The sequence below is a fragment of the Monodon monoceros genome, unplaced genomic scaffold (assembly GCF_005190385.1).
Source record: "Monodon monoceros isolate NGI ecotype Baffin Bay Population unplaced genomic scaffold, NGI_Narwhal_1 Super_Scaffold_13, whole genome shotgun sequence".
Lineage (NCBI taxonomy): Eukaryota > Metazoa > Chordata > Mammalia > Artiodactyla > Monodontidae > Monodon > Monodon monoceros.
This window is the reverse complement of record NW_021703769.1, coordinates 76,858,730-76,876,950: the sequence shown is the minus strand read 5'-3', so window position 1 is coordinate 76,876,950 and position 18,221 is coordinate 76,858,730. Positions and strand designations below refer to the sequence as shown.

Below are 18,221 nucleotides of genomic sequence, written 5' to 3'. Positions count from 1 at the left end.
CACCCACACCACACCACAGCCAAGCCCCTCCTGCTCTCCGCAGGGGCGAGCCTGTGCCCCTCCTCCCAACACCGCCCACCCGCCCTCCTCTGCTGGCCCCGGCAGGTACACGATGCTCTGTCGACTGTGATGCCCACGCCAGCTTTTACCTTGAACACATTCTCACTGTTGATGAAGCCGAATCCCGAGAAAGTGGACTGCAAGTTGTTCAGTGCCTGTCGAGGAACAGAAACAAGGCCAGGGTGATCTTCAGTCTCTGCCCGCCCCACCTCCCGTCTTGGGATCCGAACTTACCCCCCTACTTGCAGGCCTGCTCCCCACTGGCCTGAGGCCCCACCAGTGTATCGGGTCAACGTTCCCCAGTCTGGCTACACTCATCCCCAGGCAGCAGTCGCCCCCCTCTCCCCCCAAACGAGGGGTGCAGCAAGCCCGGGAGGCCGGCGCCCAAGCGGTGGCGCACGCACCTGCCTCATGTCACCCTGGGCGGTGAAGAGGATGGCTTCCAGGCCATCGTCCATGTACTGCACCTTCTCCTTCTCGATGACACAAAGCAGCCTGGCAAGAATCTGGGCGTCGGTCAGCTTGGTGTAGCGGAGGACTGCGCACCGGGACTGAATGGGCTCTGCACGAGACAGGAAGAGAGTCAGGCTCCCCAGCAAAGCACGGCGTGACCCCGTCAGTCCTTCAGTTACTCGGAAGCAGCCGCAAGAGCCACGTGGCCCGGCCATGCTGGCACCACAACCCCTGCCCAGCAGTGCTCAAGAGAGACTTGGCCAACAGGGCTCAATTTCAAAATATCAACCAATAGTGGCCTCAGCTAGGACTGCCCAGGCTGACCTTGGCTGGCCAGGGCTTCCAGAAGGGGGAAAGATCCTCCAGGATAGAGACAGCCACGTGCCACAGCCCACAGGAGAGTCAGTGCACGCGCAGGTAGACTCCTGAACCACCGGGTATGAGGCACGTCTGGGCCCTTCTGGGCAGGTCACGACCCAGCCAGTCTGGGGTGAGAACAGGGCACCTGCGTGGCTTCTTTAAGCTTCCACGGGAGATTCTGATGCACATGAGAACCACCAGATGGACGAATGCCGGATTCTGGGTGCTATCCCTGACCTTCAGTTCAGACCATGACAACAGCATCTCCATGATCTCCGCGCCCCGAGTGGGTCTCTGATCCATCGTGCTCTGCTGCCCCACTGGCTTTCCTCAAAATGTGTTGACCCGTCATCACCTCTGCCTGCCCAGGCAGACCCTTCAACTGCCCACCAAGGTCACAGTACAGACCACCTCTGACCCTCCTACATAAAATCTTCCGCAAACCTCACCCGTCTCTCCTCTCCTAAGCCCGCGTGCCTCCCATGGAAAAATCGACCTGTACTCTCCTGGCAGCTCTTCCCACCCAGGATGTCCTTTCCCAGCTTCTCCCCACTTAAATCACAACCGTCGTTGAAAAAGCTCTTCTCCCACCCTCCTCCTCGTGGAGCCGGCCCAGACCACCCCAGACTGAAGTGACCGCCCCTCCTTTGCTCTCACATACACTTTCAAGGAACATGTTCCTGTTCGTTCATTTGCATTAAAGAAACCAGTTACCTCCCCCAGGGATGCAGTGGACGCACACCACGACCAGTCCCCGGCCCCTCAGAGCTTAGGTTTGCCGGGGTAGAGGAGTGAGCATCAACAGGGACGTTCCCACACCCTGGGACAGGGCCATGGAAGAGGTTTGTAGGAACGGCTCCAGGAGCCCAGCCAGAGAGCGATCAGCTCAGTGGAGGTGAGTTCTGAGCTGGGCCTTTAGGGACGAGCTTTCCAGGCTGGAAAGGCAAAAGGAACAGCACATTCAAAGGCAAGAGTGATGAAAGGGCACAGGGGCTTTGGGGAACCGTGAGGCACTGTGCAGCTGCATCACACAGGGTAGAAGGAGATGAGGCTGTGGGTAATGGGCTCCTGTGTGCTAGGATGGGGGCGGGCGTGGCTGTGTGGGCAATGAGGGACCACTGAAGGGCTCAGTGGGGGAGTGGCAGGGTCAGACCTGTGCTGAGAAGACCCCGGCAGCCAGCTGGTGACTCAGGTGCAGAGAAGCTGCAGGGACACTGCACCAGTGAAGGGGAGAAACTGAGGCCAGACCTAGAGTGAGGGAAGGAGGGGTAGGGGCTCAAGACACTGGGGAGGTGGGATGACCTTGGATCTGATTCTGGTGAGGGGCTGGCTGTGGTGCTGAGCAGAAAAGGGAGGAGCTGAGATGGCTCAGGGCTTGCTGGCTTTGGGATGCACCCCCCGCCTTGTGTGAGCCCCTGATGGGCAGGGACAGAGCCTCATACAGGTCTGTAGCCTCCACTGTGCCTTGGGTAGAGGAGATGCTGTGCACATAAAATACTGTGTTCAACATCTGTCCAATGGATGAGACGTTTCAAAGAACGGCTTTCCTAAGAGTTCATTTCAATTTATCTGAAATCAGGAAGATTCATGACAGAACCTTATTTCCATATTTGGCTTAACAGCACAGGCAAGAGAAAGACCAATTCGAAACAGGAGTTCTTGGGACTTCCCTGGTGGCGCAGCGGTTAGGACTCTGCACTTCCAATGCGGGGGGCCTGGGTTCGATCCCTGGTCGGGGAACTAGGATCCCACGTGCCACGCTGTGCGGCCAAAAAATAAATAAAACAAAACAAAACAAAAAAACCACAATGGAATTCTTATCTAAAAGCAATTAATATGCAAACTACACTAGAAGTTTCCTTTCATAGATTTTTCTCTTTGGAGAAGTACCAAAAGCTGTGAATTCAGATACACGTCAGAATAAAGCAGCCACAGCCTTCCTCCAGGAAAGCAGAGCTCTCCCTTAACTGGTGTAACTCCAGGAGCTAAGGTGAGGTTGTTACTGACAGTTTCAAAAATCAGCTCTGCAGTGATTTGATCATGAACCATCTCCTCTAAAGCTAAGCAATACATTTCTTTAGAGATTTGGTTTACATGGTTCTTATATCCCTTTAGAAATTAAAAAATAATCAGAATGCTACCGATATAGACCAGAAAAATTAATTTCATGAAAAGGGAGGGCCAGACCTTTCTCCACCAATAACTGCAGTTTCAAATCACAAAACAGACCCATCCACGCATAGCCCTATGCAAAATGCACTGGGGGGATGGCTTCACAGGCGAAGTCTATCAAACATTTAGAGAAGAGCTAACACCCATCCTTCTCAAACTCTTCCAAAATACAGCAGAGGGAGGAACACTCCCAAACTCATTCTACGAGGCCACCATCACCCTGATACCAAAACCAGACAAAGATGTCACAAAGAAAGAAAACTACGGGCCAATATCACTGATGAACATAGATGCAAAAATCCTCAACAGAATACAAGCAAACAGGGCTTCCCTGGTGGCGCAGTGGTTGAGAATCTGCCTGCCAGTGCAGGGGACACGGGTTCGAGCCCTGGTCTGGGAAGATCCCACATGCCGTGGAGCAACTGGGCCCGTGAGCCACAATTACTGAGCCTGCACCTCTGGAGCCTGTGCTCCACAACAAGACAGGCCGCGATAGTGAGAGGCCCGCACACCGCTATGAAGAGTGGCCCCCGCTTGCCACAACTAGAGAGAGCCCTCGCACAGAAACGAGGACCCAACATAGCCATAAATAAATAAATTTAAAAATTCACGACATATGTCAATATTTAAAAAAAAAAAATACGAGCAAACAGAATCCAACAGCACATTAAAAGGACCATACACCATGATCAAGTGGGGTTTATCCCAGGAATGCAAGGATTCTTCAATATACGCAAATCAATCAATGTGATACACCATATCAACAAACTGAAAGAGAAAAACCATATGATAGGGGCTTCCCTGGTGGCGCAGTGGTTGAGAGTCCGCCTGCCGATGCAGGGGACATGGGTTCGTGCCCCGGTCTGGGAAGATCCCACATGCCGTGTAGCGGCTAGGCCCGTGAGCCATGGCCACTGAGCCTGTGCATCTGGAGCCTGTGCTCCGCAGCGGGAGAGGCCACAACAGGGAGAGGCCCGCGTACCGCAAAAAAAAAAAAAAAAGATAATCTCAATAGATGAAGAAAAAGCTTCTGACGAAACTCAACACCGATTTATGATCAAAACTCTCCAGAAAGTAGGCATAGAGGGAACCTACCTCAACATAATAAAGGCCATATATGACAAACCCACAGCCAACATCATTCTCAATGGTGAAAAACTGTAACCATTTCCTCTAAGATCAGGAACAAGACAAGGTTGCCCACTCTCACCACTATCATTCTACATAGTTTTGGAAGTTTTAGCTACAACAGTCAGAGAAATAAAAGGAATCCAAATTGGAAAAGAAGAAGTAAAACTGTCACTGTTTGCAGATGACAATACTATGCATGGAGAATCCTAAAGATGCTACCAGAAAACTACTAGAGCTAATCAATGAATTTGGTAGAGTAGCAGGATACAAAACTAATGAACAGAAATCTCTTGCATTCCTCTACACTAATGATGAAAAATCAGAAAGAGAGATTAAGGAAACACTCCCATTTACCACTGCAACAAAAAGAATAAAATACCTAGGAATGAACCTACCTAAGGAGACAAAAGACCTGTATGCAGAAAACTATAAGACACTGATGAAAGAAATTAATGATAATACAAACAGATGGAAAGATATACCATGTTCCTGGATTGGAAGAATCAACATTGTGAAAACGACTATACTACCCAAAGCAATCTACAGATTCAATGCAATCCCTATCAAACTACCAATGGCATTTTTCACAGAACTAGAACAAAAAATTTCACAACTTGTACGGAAACACAAAAGACCCCCAATAACCAAAGCAATCTTGAGAAAGGAAAATGGAGCTGGAGGAATCAGGCTCCTGGACTCCAGACTATTCTACAAAGCTACAGTAATCAAGACAGTATGGTACTGGCACAAAAACAGAAATATAGATCAATGGAACAGGATAGAAAGCCCAGAGATAAACCCATGCACATACAGTCACCTTATCTTTGATAAAGGAGGCAAGAATATACAATGGAGAAAAGACAGCCTCTTCAGTAAGTGGCACTGGGAAACTGGACAGCTACATGTAAAAGAATGAAATTAGAACACTCCCTAACACCATACACAAAAATAAACTCAAAATGGATTAAAGACCTAAATGTAAGGCCAGACACTATAAAACTCTTAGAGGAAGACATAGGCAGAACACTCTATGGCATAAATCACAGCAAGATCCTTTTTGACCCACCTTCTAGAGAAATGGAAATAAAAACAAAAATAAACAAATGGGACCTAATGAAACTTAAAAGCTTTTGCACAGCAAAGGAAACCATAAACAAGACGAAAAGACAACCCTCAGAATGGGAGAAAATATTTGCAAACGAAGCAACTGACAAAAGATTAATCTCCAAAATATATAAGCAGCTCATGCAGCTCAATATCAAAAAGACAAACAACCCAATCCAAAAAGGAGCAGAAGACCTAAATAGACATTTCTCCAAAGAAGATATACAGATTGCCAACAAACACATGAAAGGATGCTCTACATCACTAATCATTGGAGAAATGCAAATCAAAACTACAATGAGGTATCACCTCACACCGGTCAGAATGGCTATCATCAAAAAATCTACAAACAATAAACGCTGGAGAGGGTGTGGAGAAAAGGGAATCCTCTTGCACTGTTGGTGGGAATGTAAATTGATACAGCCACTACAGAGAACAGTATGGAGGTTCCTAAAAAAACTAAAAATAGAACTATCATATGACCCAGATATCCCACTACTGGACATATACCCTGAGAAAACCATGATTCAAAAAGAGTCATGTACCACAATGTTCATTGCAGCTCTATTTACAATAGCCAGGACATGGAAGCAACCTAAGTGTCCACTGACAGGTGAATGGATAAAGATGTGGCACATATATACAATGGAATATTACTCAGCCATAAAAAGGAACGAAATTGAGTTATTTGCAGTGAGATGGATGGACCTAGGGTCTGTCATACAGAGTGAAGTAAGTCAGAAAGAGAAAAACAAATACCGTATGCTAACACATATATATGGAATCTTAAAAAAAAAAAAAGGTTCTGATGAACCTAGGGGCAGGACAGGAATAAAGACGCAGACGTAGAGAATGGACTTGAGGACACGGGGAGGGGGAAGGGTAAGCTAGGACAAAGTGAGAGAGTAGCATTGACATGTATACACTACCAAATGTAAAATAGATAGCTCGTGGGAAGCAGCTGCATAGCACAGGGAGATCAACTCCGTGCTTTGTGACCACCTAGAGGGGTGAGATAGGGAGGGTGGGAGGGAGATGCAAGAGGGAGGGGATATGGGGATATATGTATACATATAGCTGATTCACTTTGTTATACAGCAGAAACTAACACAACATTGTAAAGCAATTATATACTCCAATAAAGATGTTTAAAAAAAAAAAAGATAGCACAGCTACCTTGTTTGATACCACTCAGTTGTTAGTTAGGGGAGCAGGGATTTGATTTGAAATCTGTTTGCTTACAAAGTTCATGTTGTTTCCAGTTAAGCTGCTGATCTGGAAAGTTGAACATTATTTGGTAAAATCTGGACTCTGTAGTTTCCCTACTCTTGCCATTACCTGTAGATAGAATTTTGACTTCTAGGATATTGTTCATTTCACTTTTACAGTAAAATTTATAATAAAAATTTAAATTAAAAAAAAATGCACTGGGGGGTGGGGGCAGTTCTTTAAGTATAACACGGCTCCCGCCCTCCCAGACCTGTCCTACCACTGGTAAGGAGACAAGCAACATACGCGGCCATAAATCAAGACCTTCTAGCACAGTTTCCTCCACTGCACCATGGGTGTCTTGAAGGTAGAGAACGTTTCCTGTTAAACTCTGTCTGCTCTGCACTAGCCCGGTGCCCGACACCTACTAGGAACAGAGTAGATGTTTGTGGAATAGATTCATGACCTGGGGAAGGTCAAGGGCCACGAGCCCACTGGGGCTGGAGTCAATGACTTTGGGGGGCATCATGGTCGGTACCACGCTTGTCTGGGTGGAGGAGCCGGACGGCTGAGCTTACACAGGCTGGGGGTTAGCGGGGCGGATGTGAGGCAAGGACAGAGGGACAAGAGAGCTGTGAGAAATAGTCAGAGAGAGGGTGAAAAAAAGCTGGGCTGTGCTCACAGTCTGTATCAGAAAGGGAAGGATGTGAAACCAGCAGGAAGTTGAGACACTGAGGCGGGAGGGCTCAAAGCAGTGAGGAAGAAGACAGACTGCTGGGAGGGAAGGAGGGGGGGAGGGAGGGGGCTGGAAGCACCAACGCCAGGTCAGGAAGATGAGCGTGTGAGGTTTCACAGGGGAGGCAACTCCTGGTAACGACAAAACCCAGCATGCAGACACACTGTGTGCCAAGTGCTCCGGACAAACAGAAAGCGCAAGAGCACATCTGCGCGGGGGCCGTGACCGTGACACTGCGCACGGGATACCAAAACATCACACCTGCCTGTGATGCAAGAGTCAGACAGACCTGGGGTTCCAATCCCAGCTCTTCGGCTTGCTGTGAGACTTTGGGCAAACTATTCAACCTCTCTGAGCTCCATGTTTTTTTCATCTCTAAGGTGGAGCTAATAATACCTCCTCATAGAATTATATAAGATTAAATGAGAAAGCGGACTATACAGTGCTCAGCCCACGGCAGGTGATCAAAAAGCCCCTTCTCTTCTGCTGCTAAAGAGCCAACGTGAACAGCACGTGGACCCCGAGCCATGCAGAGCTGACCCTCACCTATGATTTTATCCGAAGCATTACAAGCAAGAGCGAAGCGGGTCGTTTTGGAGTAGATTTCCATGGTTCTCCTCAAGGCTTGCTGGGCTCCATCAGTCATGCTGAGAAGAAAAACACAAGGGGCGGTTTGCAGCTGGGACCCAAGGTCCATGGGACACAAATCCCCTCCTACGGACCCTGGGAAGCCTACACTCCTGATTGGGCATGCTCAGTCTCTCTCTGGGACCCCGTGTGGGTCTCACGCAGACGGGCTGCACACGGACAGAGCAGAGGCCCTGCAGGCAGGCTACCTGGGCTCACCTCAAAGCTCCTTCATCCAGTCCTGTGGGACCTTTAGGCAAATTATCTGAGCCTCAGTGTCATCGCCTATAAGGAGATAATGCTACTGCCCACCTCAGAGGGTTGTTATGACAATTAAATAAAACAGTAACATGTAAAGTGTGTAGCAGAGCACCTAGCATAATGCAAATGCTTACAGATACGTGCCGGATCAATGTTAGCGGCTATTACTGCTGTAAATAATGTTACAGTAAAATGGTTAAGGTGTATCCCCACTATGGAACAAAATGGAACAGAATACAGCAATTAAAACCTATGTTCAGGGCTTCCCTGGTGGCGCAGTGGTTAAGAGTCTGCCTGCCGATGCAGGGGACGCGGGTTCGTGCCCCGGTCCGGGAAGATCCCACATGCCGCGGAGCGGCTGGGCCCGTGAGCCATGGCCGCTGAGCCTGCGTGTCCGGAGCCTGTGCTCGGCAACAGGAGAGGGCACAACAGTGAGAGGCCCGAGTACCGCAAAACAAAAAAAAACAAAAAAAAAACCTATGTTCACAACAAGATTACAATAACATGGAACTCTGCTTTTTGCGTTAAAACGCAAAACCAGGATACAAAAATTATAATTATTATGATCTCAACTATGTAAAAATGCACAGTGTAGAAAAACAGGAGATAAAATAAAGCAAGAAATTACCCATATCTTTAAAAGTTTCTTCAAAGAACATGAGTTACTGTTATTGTTCTAAACGGCGCTTAACATTTTTTCATTTATACTGATAATGATTGTGCAATGTTGTGAATGTACTAAATGCCGCTGAATGGTACGCTTTAAAATGGCTGAAATGGTAACTTTTCTGTTAGATATATTTCACCACAATTTAAAAAAATCATTTAAATTATGCATGTAAGTGATGCTGGAACAAACACATTGACTGTCTTAGACAAATGTTTGTAAATTACTTAATTAAGATCAGGTTTAGGGCTCAGGCCTCTATTAAACCTCTTTTGAAGATGTGATAAGCAAATCTGTCACAGAAGTGCAAAGGTGAGAGCGTTTCCTCCTGATTTAATACAGCCAGATAAAAGACTTAGAGATCAAGGTAAAAAATTCTTGGCGAAGCACTCTACCTGTCCGCTTCATCCAGGATGATGATCTTGTGTCGCCCTTTGGGAAGGGTGACTTTCTGTTGGGCAAACATTTTGATTTTGTTCCTCACAACGTCAATGCCCCTGAAACAATGAGCCACAATATTATTGTCACCTTCTGAGACCAATTCACTCACCTTCACGGGGACTTTTAACCCTCAGGACACCATCATGGACCCAACTTTAGTTTTTAAGTTTCTTTTTGGGCAATCTAACTATTTATAAGGATTGTCATTCATTACTTTTATTCCTTCTTGGAGGTCTTCAGAAGAACAAAGGAAAAAATTTACTTACTTTTTAAAAACAGAATGAAACTCATTTTATCTTGCAATTATCATACGGGTCCACTGGATTCTTTATAATCTAAGATACATTTTGGGGGTCTCAGTAATCTTATGCTTCCTGTATCTTAAAATGTTTGCTACTTCATCATCCTAGTACTTATTTCATCATTACTCATCAATTATTCCCAACTATGCTAAAAAAGACTAAAATAATAAAATGAAAGAATGATGGAAATGCTTAGAAGATCGATGCAATATTCGGAAAAACTGTTACTACTGCCTCATCCTTCGGTTTTTTATTGTTTTGTGAGGTACTACATTATCTTTCTGGAAGATACAAAAGTAGTTCAGATACACCATCTGAAAGCTTTCATTGACCACAGCCAAAAATTCAAAAATTTTTCATTTTCTACCCATAATGTCACAGAGAAAAGAAATGACAGCGGAAGATGTCTCATCATTATAAGACAAGTCAGAAAATGAAGTAGAGAGACAGCAGGATTCTAGACTTTGATGATGCTGATGGTGAAACAGATCACATAAACAAAATTTTAGACTACGAGTCTTCAGATGCCAAAATCCTCCATGAATTTTCTCAAACTTAAGAATCAAGGCGTGAACATATTTCTAAGGACAAAAACGAAACATATTTTCACCCAGTTAGTCACTCAACAGGAAGGACTTAGCTCTCCAATGTCTTGTGACAAGAACTTGGACCATCCTGTTTTGCTAAAAGAACATGTGACAGGACTTCCCTGGTGGCGCAATGGTTAAGAATCTGCCTGCCAATGCAGGGGACACGGGTTCGAGCTCTGGTCTGGGAAGATCCCACATGTCGTGGAGCAACTAAGCCCTCAAACCACAACTACTGAGCCTGCGTGCCACAACTACTGAAGCCCATGACCCTAGAGCCCGTGCTCCATAAGAGAAGCCACTGCAATGAGAAGCCCGAGTGCCACAATGAAGAGTAGCCCCCGCTCGCCGCAACTAGAGAAAGCCTGAGAGCAGCAACGAAGACCCAACACAGCCAATAAATAAATAACTGTATTAAAAAAAAAAAAGAACATGTGACAGTATTCGTTCATCTTTGATATTCGAACATCCACATTTACAGGGTACAGTTTATAAGTGATCAAAAGCTGAAGGCAGGTGTGTATAATAAGGTTCTTGGAAGGAAATAGATGATAAAGGAACCAAAAAAAGCCATTGTATGGATCCCTCTAATAAATCTAAAATTGAAAATATTTGCAATTATGGGCCATTCTCTCTTCAACAAAGTTAAGAGCCACCAAAATTTTCTGCTGGTATCTGCTATCTGGAATCGGCATTTACAAAACGGCTCAACTGCAGGCGTGTTCATGGCATCCGATGAGCTGTTAGTTGCATTCACACGACAGAGCCCATTTCAGGTCTGTATACATCATCAAAACCAGGAAAACGTTGCAGAGTAGAGAACCACGTCCTCAGGGAATAACCAAAGGCAGACTTTGCAGACATTTTATTCAACAGGTCCTCATTTTATAATCCTCTACTATCCCATGTCTAAAAAGTAAACTGGGGGAGTTCCCTGGCAGTCCAGTGGTTAGGACTCGGCTCTCTCACTGCCATGGGCGGGGGTTCAGTCCCTGGTCGGGGAACTAAGATCCCACAAGCCACGCTGTGCAGCCGAAAATAAATAAATAAATTAATTAATTAATAAAAGCAAAAAGGTTAAGATGGTAAATTTAATGTTAAAAAAAATAAAAGTAGTAGGGACTTCCCTCGTGGCGCAGTGGTTAAGAATCCGCCTGCCAATGCAGGGGACACAGGTTCGATCCCTGGTCCGGGAAGATCCCACGTGCCATGGAGCAACTAAGCCCGTGTGCCACAACTACTGAGCCTGCGCTCTAGAGCCCATGCTCTGCAACAAGAAAAACCACCGCAGTGAGAAGCCCGTGCACCTCAATGAAGAGTAACCTCCGCTCGATGTGACTAGAGAAAGCTAGCGTGTAGCAATGAAGATCCAACGCAGCCAAAAATAAATTAAAAAAAAAAAGTAAACCAGCAGCCCACCTCCATTAGGATGGTTACTAACAACAACAGAAAATAACAAGTGTTGGTGAGGATGTGAAGAAAAGGGAGCCCTTGTGTGCTGTCGATGGGAATGTAAGATGGTGCAGCCACTATGGAAAACAGTACGGCAGTCCCTCAAAAACTGAAACATAGAATTACCAAATAATCCAGTGATTCCATTTCTGAGTCTATATCTGAAAGAATTGAAAGCGGGGTCTCAAAGAGATATTTGTGCACTCCTGCTCATAGCAGTATTATTCACAGTTCATAATATTCAAAAGATAAAAGCAACGCCAGTGTCCATTGTCAGCTGAATGGATAAACAAAACATAGTGGTATATACCACTCAGCCTGAAAAAGGAGGGACATTCTGACACGTGCTACAACATGGAGGAACCTGAAATATGCGTGAAATAAGCCAGTCACAAAAGCACAAATGCTGTATGATTCTACTTGTGTGCGGTTCCTAGAATAGTCAATTCATAGAGACAGAAAGTCACATGGTGGGTGCCAAGGGCTGGGGGAGGGGAATGGGGAGTTGTTGTTTAATGGGTGCAGAGTTTCCGTTTGGGAAGAAGAAAACAGTTCTGGAGATCTGTTGCACAACAACGTGAATGTACCCAACGCCACTGAACTGTACACTTAAAGATGGTGAAGATGGTAAATTTTTTTTTTTAATAAATTTATTTATTTTATTTATTTATTTTGGGCTGTGTTGGGTCTTCATCACCGCGCACGGGCTTTCTCTAGTTGCAACGAACGGGGGCTACTCTTCGTTGCGGCAGGCAGGCTTCTCATTGCGGTGGCTTCTCTTGTTGCAGAGCACGGGCTCTAGGCACGCGGGCTCAGTAGTTGTGGCGCACGGGCTTAGTTGCTCCGCGGCATGTGGGATCTTCCCGGACCAGGGCTTGAACCCGTGTCCCCTGCATTGGCAGGCGGATTCTTAGCCACTGCGCCGCCAGGGAAGTCCCAAGATGGTAAATTTTATGCGATGTGTATTTCAGCACAATTAAAAGTAATTTTTAAAATCTCCATTAAAAAAAAAAAAACTAAACCAATACGTCAAGTGCTTACGATGCCACATCAACAAGCCAGCAATCCCCATTCTCTTTCATTGGAAAGATTAAAGGAAAACACAAAGCCAGCAAAACAAGCTCTATAAGTGCTACAGAGACCTGAAAAATGTTGTTTCTATAACAGCTCAAAATGTAAAACACTCGCCACCCTTCAGGCCTAACTCCCAGGTGTACCTGTCATTTGAGGCATTGAGCTCCAAAACGGCATCCTTGAAGGCCGGGCCCAGCAGGGCTCGTGCCAAACACAGGATGCTGGTAGTTTTGCCGGTTCCTGGGGGGCCCTAGGAATGAGATCTCCAGTAAGTGCTTCAAGCCAACAGAATGAACGTAACGAGAACTCCCGATTTACTGCTCACCACTCTTTGCGCTCAGCCCCCGTCTAGAGCCCTCCCAACCCATAGCACACACCAAATCAATACAGCAACCAACCCGCAGGCCTGACCAGTGGGAGGTGGGAATGGTATGGGCTCTGGTGGTCATGGGCTTCTCTGAGGAGGAAGCTCTGTACATGAGAAAGCGCTTAAGAGGGGGCGAAAATGAGCCTCCAAGATGTCCGACAGGGCCAGGACCCAGTACTCACAGCAATGATGATATTGGGCACATTCCCTTCTCTTGAAAAGACCTGAAGGAAGAAATGCTCGTTAAAACTGGTTCATCTGCAAACTTGAGGAGCCAGGTCTCCCCAACCACACAGGCCCGTGTAGCAAACATGGCTACAACCTGTTCCATGTGGATGCCCCGTGGAACACTCAGGTCAACACACTCAAAACTGAATTCAACACTTTCCCCTATAAACCTGAGGTCCCCCCATGTTTCCCCTTCCATGGACTGTCAACGGCATCAACCCTCCCGCCCACACCAGGAACCTGGAGGTCACCGTCATCCCTGATTGGCCTTCTCCCTCACCCCATGCAGCCCCTCAATGACAAAGGCTGGGCCCCTCTTTCTCCTTTATCTGGAGACCACTTCCTTCTCTTCAGCCCACTGCCACTTTCTTAGCCCGTGACCTCTTTTGTAAAAAATTTTTTTTTTTTAATTTTTATTGGAGTGTAGTTGATTTACAATGTTGTGTTAGTTTCAGGTGTGCAGCAAAGTGAATCAGTTATACATGTACATATATCCACTCTTTTTTAGATTCTTCTTAGCCCATTACCTCTTGCCTGCATTGCTTTCAACAGGCCATTGGCTGGTCTCCTTGCATCTAATCTTGCCCCACTCCAATCCATTTCCCATACGGTAACATAACAAATTTTCTAAAATACACATCTCTGAAAACACTCTTACCTGACTGGAACTCTTGGATGACTCAAACCCTTAAACCTCGCTCGCGAGGCCCTGCCCACCTCACCAGCTCACCCCTCCCACCCCCCAGTACATGTGCTCTACAGCCTCGTTACTTGGTAGGCTCCACAGACCAGCAGCATCAGCATCTCCTGGGAGCTTGTCAGAAATGCAGACTCTCTGACCCCACTCCAGAACTACCAGATCAGAACCTGAATTTTGACAGCATCCCCAGGCGATTCGTATGCCATCCATGTCGGTAAAGCACTACTCTGTATTCCACTCAGATGGCATTCCCCACCCCCCACCGCCATAGAATAAGCTATGCTCTCTCTCACCTCCGGGCCTTTGCACATGCTGTTCCTGCTGCCTCCCCTCTCTCCACCCCCGACCCCCCAAGTCTGGCTGACTCCCACTCACTTAGCTTTGGTGTCACTTCTTCCATTTGGGAATTAGGACTCTGTAAGCAGGTTAACTCTTCCCTGAACTAACCCACATGCCCCCACAGCCCCTGTACGTCCCCTGGAAGAGTGCTTATCACATGGCCTGCCGACTTTAATGCTGCCCCGGTTCAACTGTAAATCCCACGCAGAACTGGGCTCAGGTTTAGTCTGTTCACCATTATATCAACAGTTCCTAAAACCGCACCGTAACTAGCCCAGAGAAGATATTCAAATATTTGCCAAATGAATAAGTCTGTAAAATAAATAAATACCTTGGTAGCTATTGAAGTCTAAGCCCCAGTTACTACAGAGACCGCCTCTGTCATGTCTCAGATAGCTGGGCTTCTAGATTCTGCCTAAAGACCTCTAGGGCTGGGAATTCAAAGCTTCCTCTACTGCTGACTGTTTCTGCTTGCTCCCGGTTCGGTTGCCTTGTCACTTAGTTGCTTTAGGCAGGGCTTAGCAATTATGATGGAGAGGAAGGTGGGGGGAGTGGGGGTAGTCCACCCTGAGACCTGTTTTTATAAGCTCCCTAGCTAAGAATGGTTTTCACATTTTTAAAGGGTTGTTTAAAAAATAAACAAAGGGACTTCCCCTGGGGGTCCAGTGGTTAAGACTGCGCTTCCACTGCAGGGGGCGCGGGTTCAATCCCTGGTAGGGGAACTAAGATCCCACGAGCTGCACACGCGGCACGGCCAAAAGAAATACAGAGAATATTTGACAAAGACTTTATATGGTTTGCAAAGCCTAAAATATCTATTCATCGGCTTTTACAGACAAAGTTTGCCACCTCTGCTCTTGAAGAATACAAAACAAGTCTGATAAGCCCTCTCCAATGAGCCAGTCCTTCAAACATCTGAAGTTTCCCACCCTGTCTTCTAGATTCCTCTCCAAACTGAATGTCTCCCATTCCCTTAATTCTTCTGGATTTGTGGCCAGCCCCCACCTCGCTACCTTGGCTGTCTTCCTCCAAATGCCTTGAGCTTATCAAAGTCACAATAATGAGATGTAAGATCCTCTTTTAAAAACTCACCTCCAGCCTGCTCACTGTGTCTTCATTCCCGACAATTTCATTCAGCTTTACTGGTCTATATTTTTCAACCCTGTTTTTAAGAAAATGCATAAAGATGTTGACACGGCTATTTTCACGCTACCCAAAAGAAAGCACTAAAGGGCAATTCTGGGAGCTTTGTCAAAAGATGATATACATTCAATAAAAATACATCAAATGGTTGCAGGTTTTAAATTTAAAGAGATGCCCGAGTGCCATTTGAAAAGTCAAGCGCATGAGAATTGTGCACCAAAGACTTCAAACCCGCCACAGCAGAGAAACACCTGCTGGTGCTGGAGAAGGGCCAGAGCAGGCCATCTGGAGAAATGTGACACTGTGTGGCCACACAGTCTGCCCATCACAACAGAGGTCCAGCGCACGCAGCACTGACACCATTTGTTCTGACAGACATGGATGCAACTGGGCCCCTTCTCATCCTTTAACTGCCAGTGTCTGCAGACTTGTGCCAGGTGCGCAGCATGGCTGACTAGACAGAAACCGCAGGCCTATCCTGTGATCCTACTAGGCTGTGTGGACTGGACAGCCTAGTGGCCTTTTCAGACCAATACTTCTACTAAGCAAGCTATGCTATGAGAGAAAGTGACTTTCTCTGGCTCTGAGAATAGAAGTGGAACTAGATTTGCAATGATTTGACCATCAGACTTCCTCTGCCTTTATTATAGTCCTTGATTTACCCTTAGCTTGTACTCCCTCCAGGTACTGGTTTTGCACCAGAAGGAGCTGCATGCAAAGCTTTTTTGCCACATACTGCAGAAAACAGAGACAGCTCTCTTCCAAGGTCTGCAGATGGAGCATGCTTGTTCCTCCTCATTTATTCTTCATGCTCAGCCCCCTCCAGGTGCCAAGTGGTGTGTAAGGAGTTAGCACACTCAACGGGAAGAAGGTAGAAGGTGCAGACATGAGCAAAACATAGTTCTTGCTCTCAAGGGCTTTCCCACTAGAGGGGAGATAGAGCTTGGCAAATCCCACTACAATGCTAAACTGCTTATGGAAACCATGGGCTGTGGAAGCCCAGAGGAGGGAGGAATCGCCACCTGGGAATGTTTGGAGCTGAAATCTCAGCTAGATTTTGTTCTGTTTAAATAAATTTATTTTATTTATTTATTTTTGGCTGCATTGGGTCTTCGTTGCACGGGCTTTCTCTAGTTGCAGTGAGCGGGGGCTACTCTTCGTTGTGGTCCATGGGCTTCTCATTTGCGGTGGCTTCTCTTGTTGTAGAGCACGGGCTCTAGGCGCCAGGACTTCAGTAGTTGTGGCACACGGCCTCAGTAGTTGTGGCTCGCAAGCCCTAGAGCGCAGGCTCAGTAGTCGTGGCGCACGGGATTAGTTGCTCCGCGGCATGTGGGTTCTTCCCGGGCCATGGCTCGAACCCGTGTCCCCCGTATTGGCAGGCAGGTTCTTAACCACTGAGCCACCAGGGAAGTCCCTCTCAGCTAGACTTTGAACAAGGCAAACATACTACTCCTTCAGGACCTTCATAGCTGCTCCCTGACTGAAAGCTCTCTCTGCCTCCATGGCCACATGGCTTCTTTCCTGAATTCAGGTCTTTACTCAAATATCTCATCAGAGGCCTTCCCTGACCACCATAGCCATTTACTCCACAGAAGCTGTCACCATCAAATATATTCTATGTCTACTGGTTCATTTTTTACTTTGTCTTTCTCTATCAGATGTAAGCTCTGTGACAACAGGATTTGTTTCGCACACTGAAGTATCTTAAGCATCTAAAATAGGGTCGTGTGAAAATTATAATGCAAACCACATATGTAACCTTAAACTTTCTCACAGTCACATTTAAAAAGGTAAAAATTAAATGGGTGAAGTTATGTTACTAATATAATTTAGAGAACCTAATATATTCAAAATATTATCATTTTCAACATGTAATCGATATAAAAATTACTAATGAGCTTTTTTTAAACTAAGTCCTTGAAATACGGCATGTATTGTACACTTACAAGCCCATCTCAATTCGGACTAGCATCAGACTCATGTGGCTAGTGGCGGGGGGACTGGATAGCGCAGCGTAGATATTCCAGTAAGCTATACTGCCCATCATTTAGGTATCTGGTCTCGCCAAGAAGAGGGGTGGGCTGGAGGGATGGGAATACGCAGCGGACAGGGAGGAAACCATTCCCACGCCCGGTGGAGAGTTCCGAGAGGTGCGCACAGAGAGTGGAAACCGAGTGGAGAGCCTGCCCTACACCTGCGCCTGTTGGCAGGTGACTTCCCAAGTCACCTTTCCTCCCAGCTGCCCAGTATGTTGCTATTTAAAGTGAGCAAGCCACGGAAAACAGGCGGGTGCCTTCACACCATCCCGATTCCGGATCTGCGTCCGACACTTCCCGCCGAGCGACCATCAGAGTCGCGGCTGGCACAGCGCCTGGTGCACCGTGGGTGGTCGCAGCGAGCGGCTATTATCACAATTAGCATTGTTCTGACCAAGACCCCGCTTCCAGAGTTCAGACTGGTCACTCTCCACACCAGGTGGGCTTAGCGACCCACATCCCTTGCCTTCTTCAAATAATAATCTACTGGACACCACCCCGGGGCCTCCTGCTCCGCTCAGGTGACCGCCAAATGAGCTCCCGCCCCTGGTTACCCCGGGACACATGGCCCGCCACTCGCCCACCCACATGTCCAGAGAACCCATCGTTGATGGCCTGGATCCTCACCACGGCAGCTCGTACTGGCCGGCACTGCCGGGGGCCTTGCTGGGGGCCGGGTCAGGGTCCTGGGCCCCGCACTCGCCACTGCCACCACCACTCTCCTGCGCCTCCATTCTCCCGCCGCCTCTTCCCGCCTCCAGAGACCTCACCC

At 47.0% G+C, this 18,221-nt stretch overlaps 1 protein-coding gene across 1 annotated transcript in view; it reads right to left on the bottom strand.

Annotated features, from left to right (window-relative positions):
- Nucleotides 1-18,221, bottom strand: part of RFC2 (replication factor C subunit 2) — a 22,016-nt gene extending 3,795 nt beyond the window's left edge. Inside the window, exons 1-8 of the mRNA XM_029220232.1 lie at nucleotides 18,077-18,221; nucleotides 15,363-15,432; nucleotides 13,186-13,227; nucleotides 12,780-12,886; nucleotides 9,176-9,277; nucleotides 7,772-7,872; nucleotides 465-622; nucleotides 150-215 (exon numbers count right to left, since the gene is read on the bottom strand). Coding sequence (XP_029076065.1) covers nucleotides 150-215; nucleotides 465-622; nucleotides 7,772-7,872; nucleotides 9,176-9,277; nucleotides 12,780-12,886; nucleotides 13,186-13,227; nucleotides 15,363-15,432; nucleotides 18,077-18,183 — 753 coding nt within the window. The 5' untranslated portion in view covers nucleotides 18,184-18,221. The remainder of the gene's footprint in view (nucleotides 1-149; nucleotides 216-464; nucleotides 623-7,771; nucleotides 7,873-9,175; nucleotides 9,278-12,779; nucleotides 12,887-13,185; nucleotides 13,228-15,362; nucleotides 15,433-18,076) is intronic.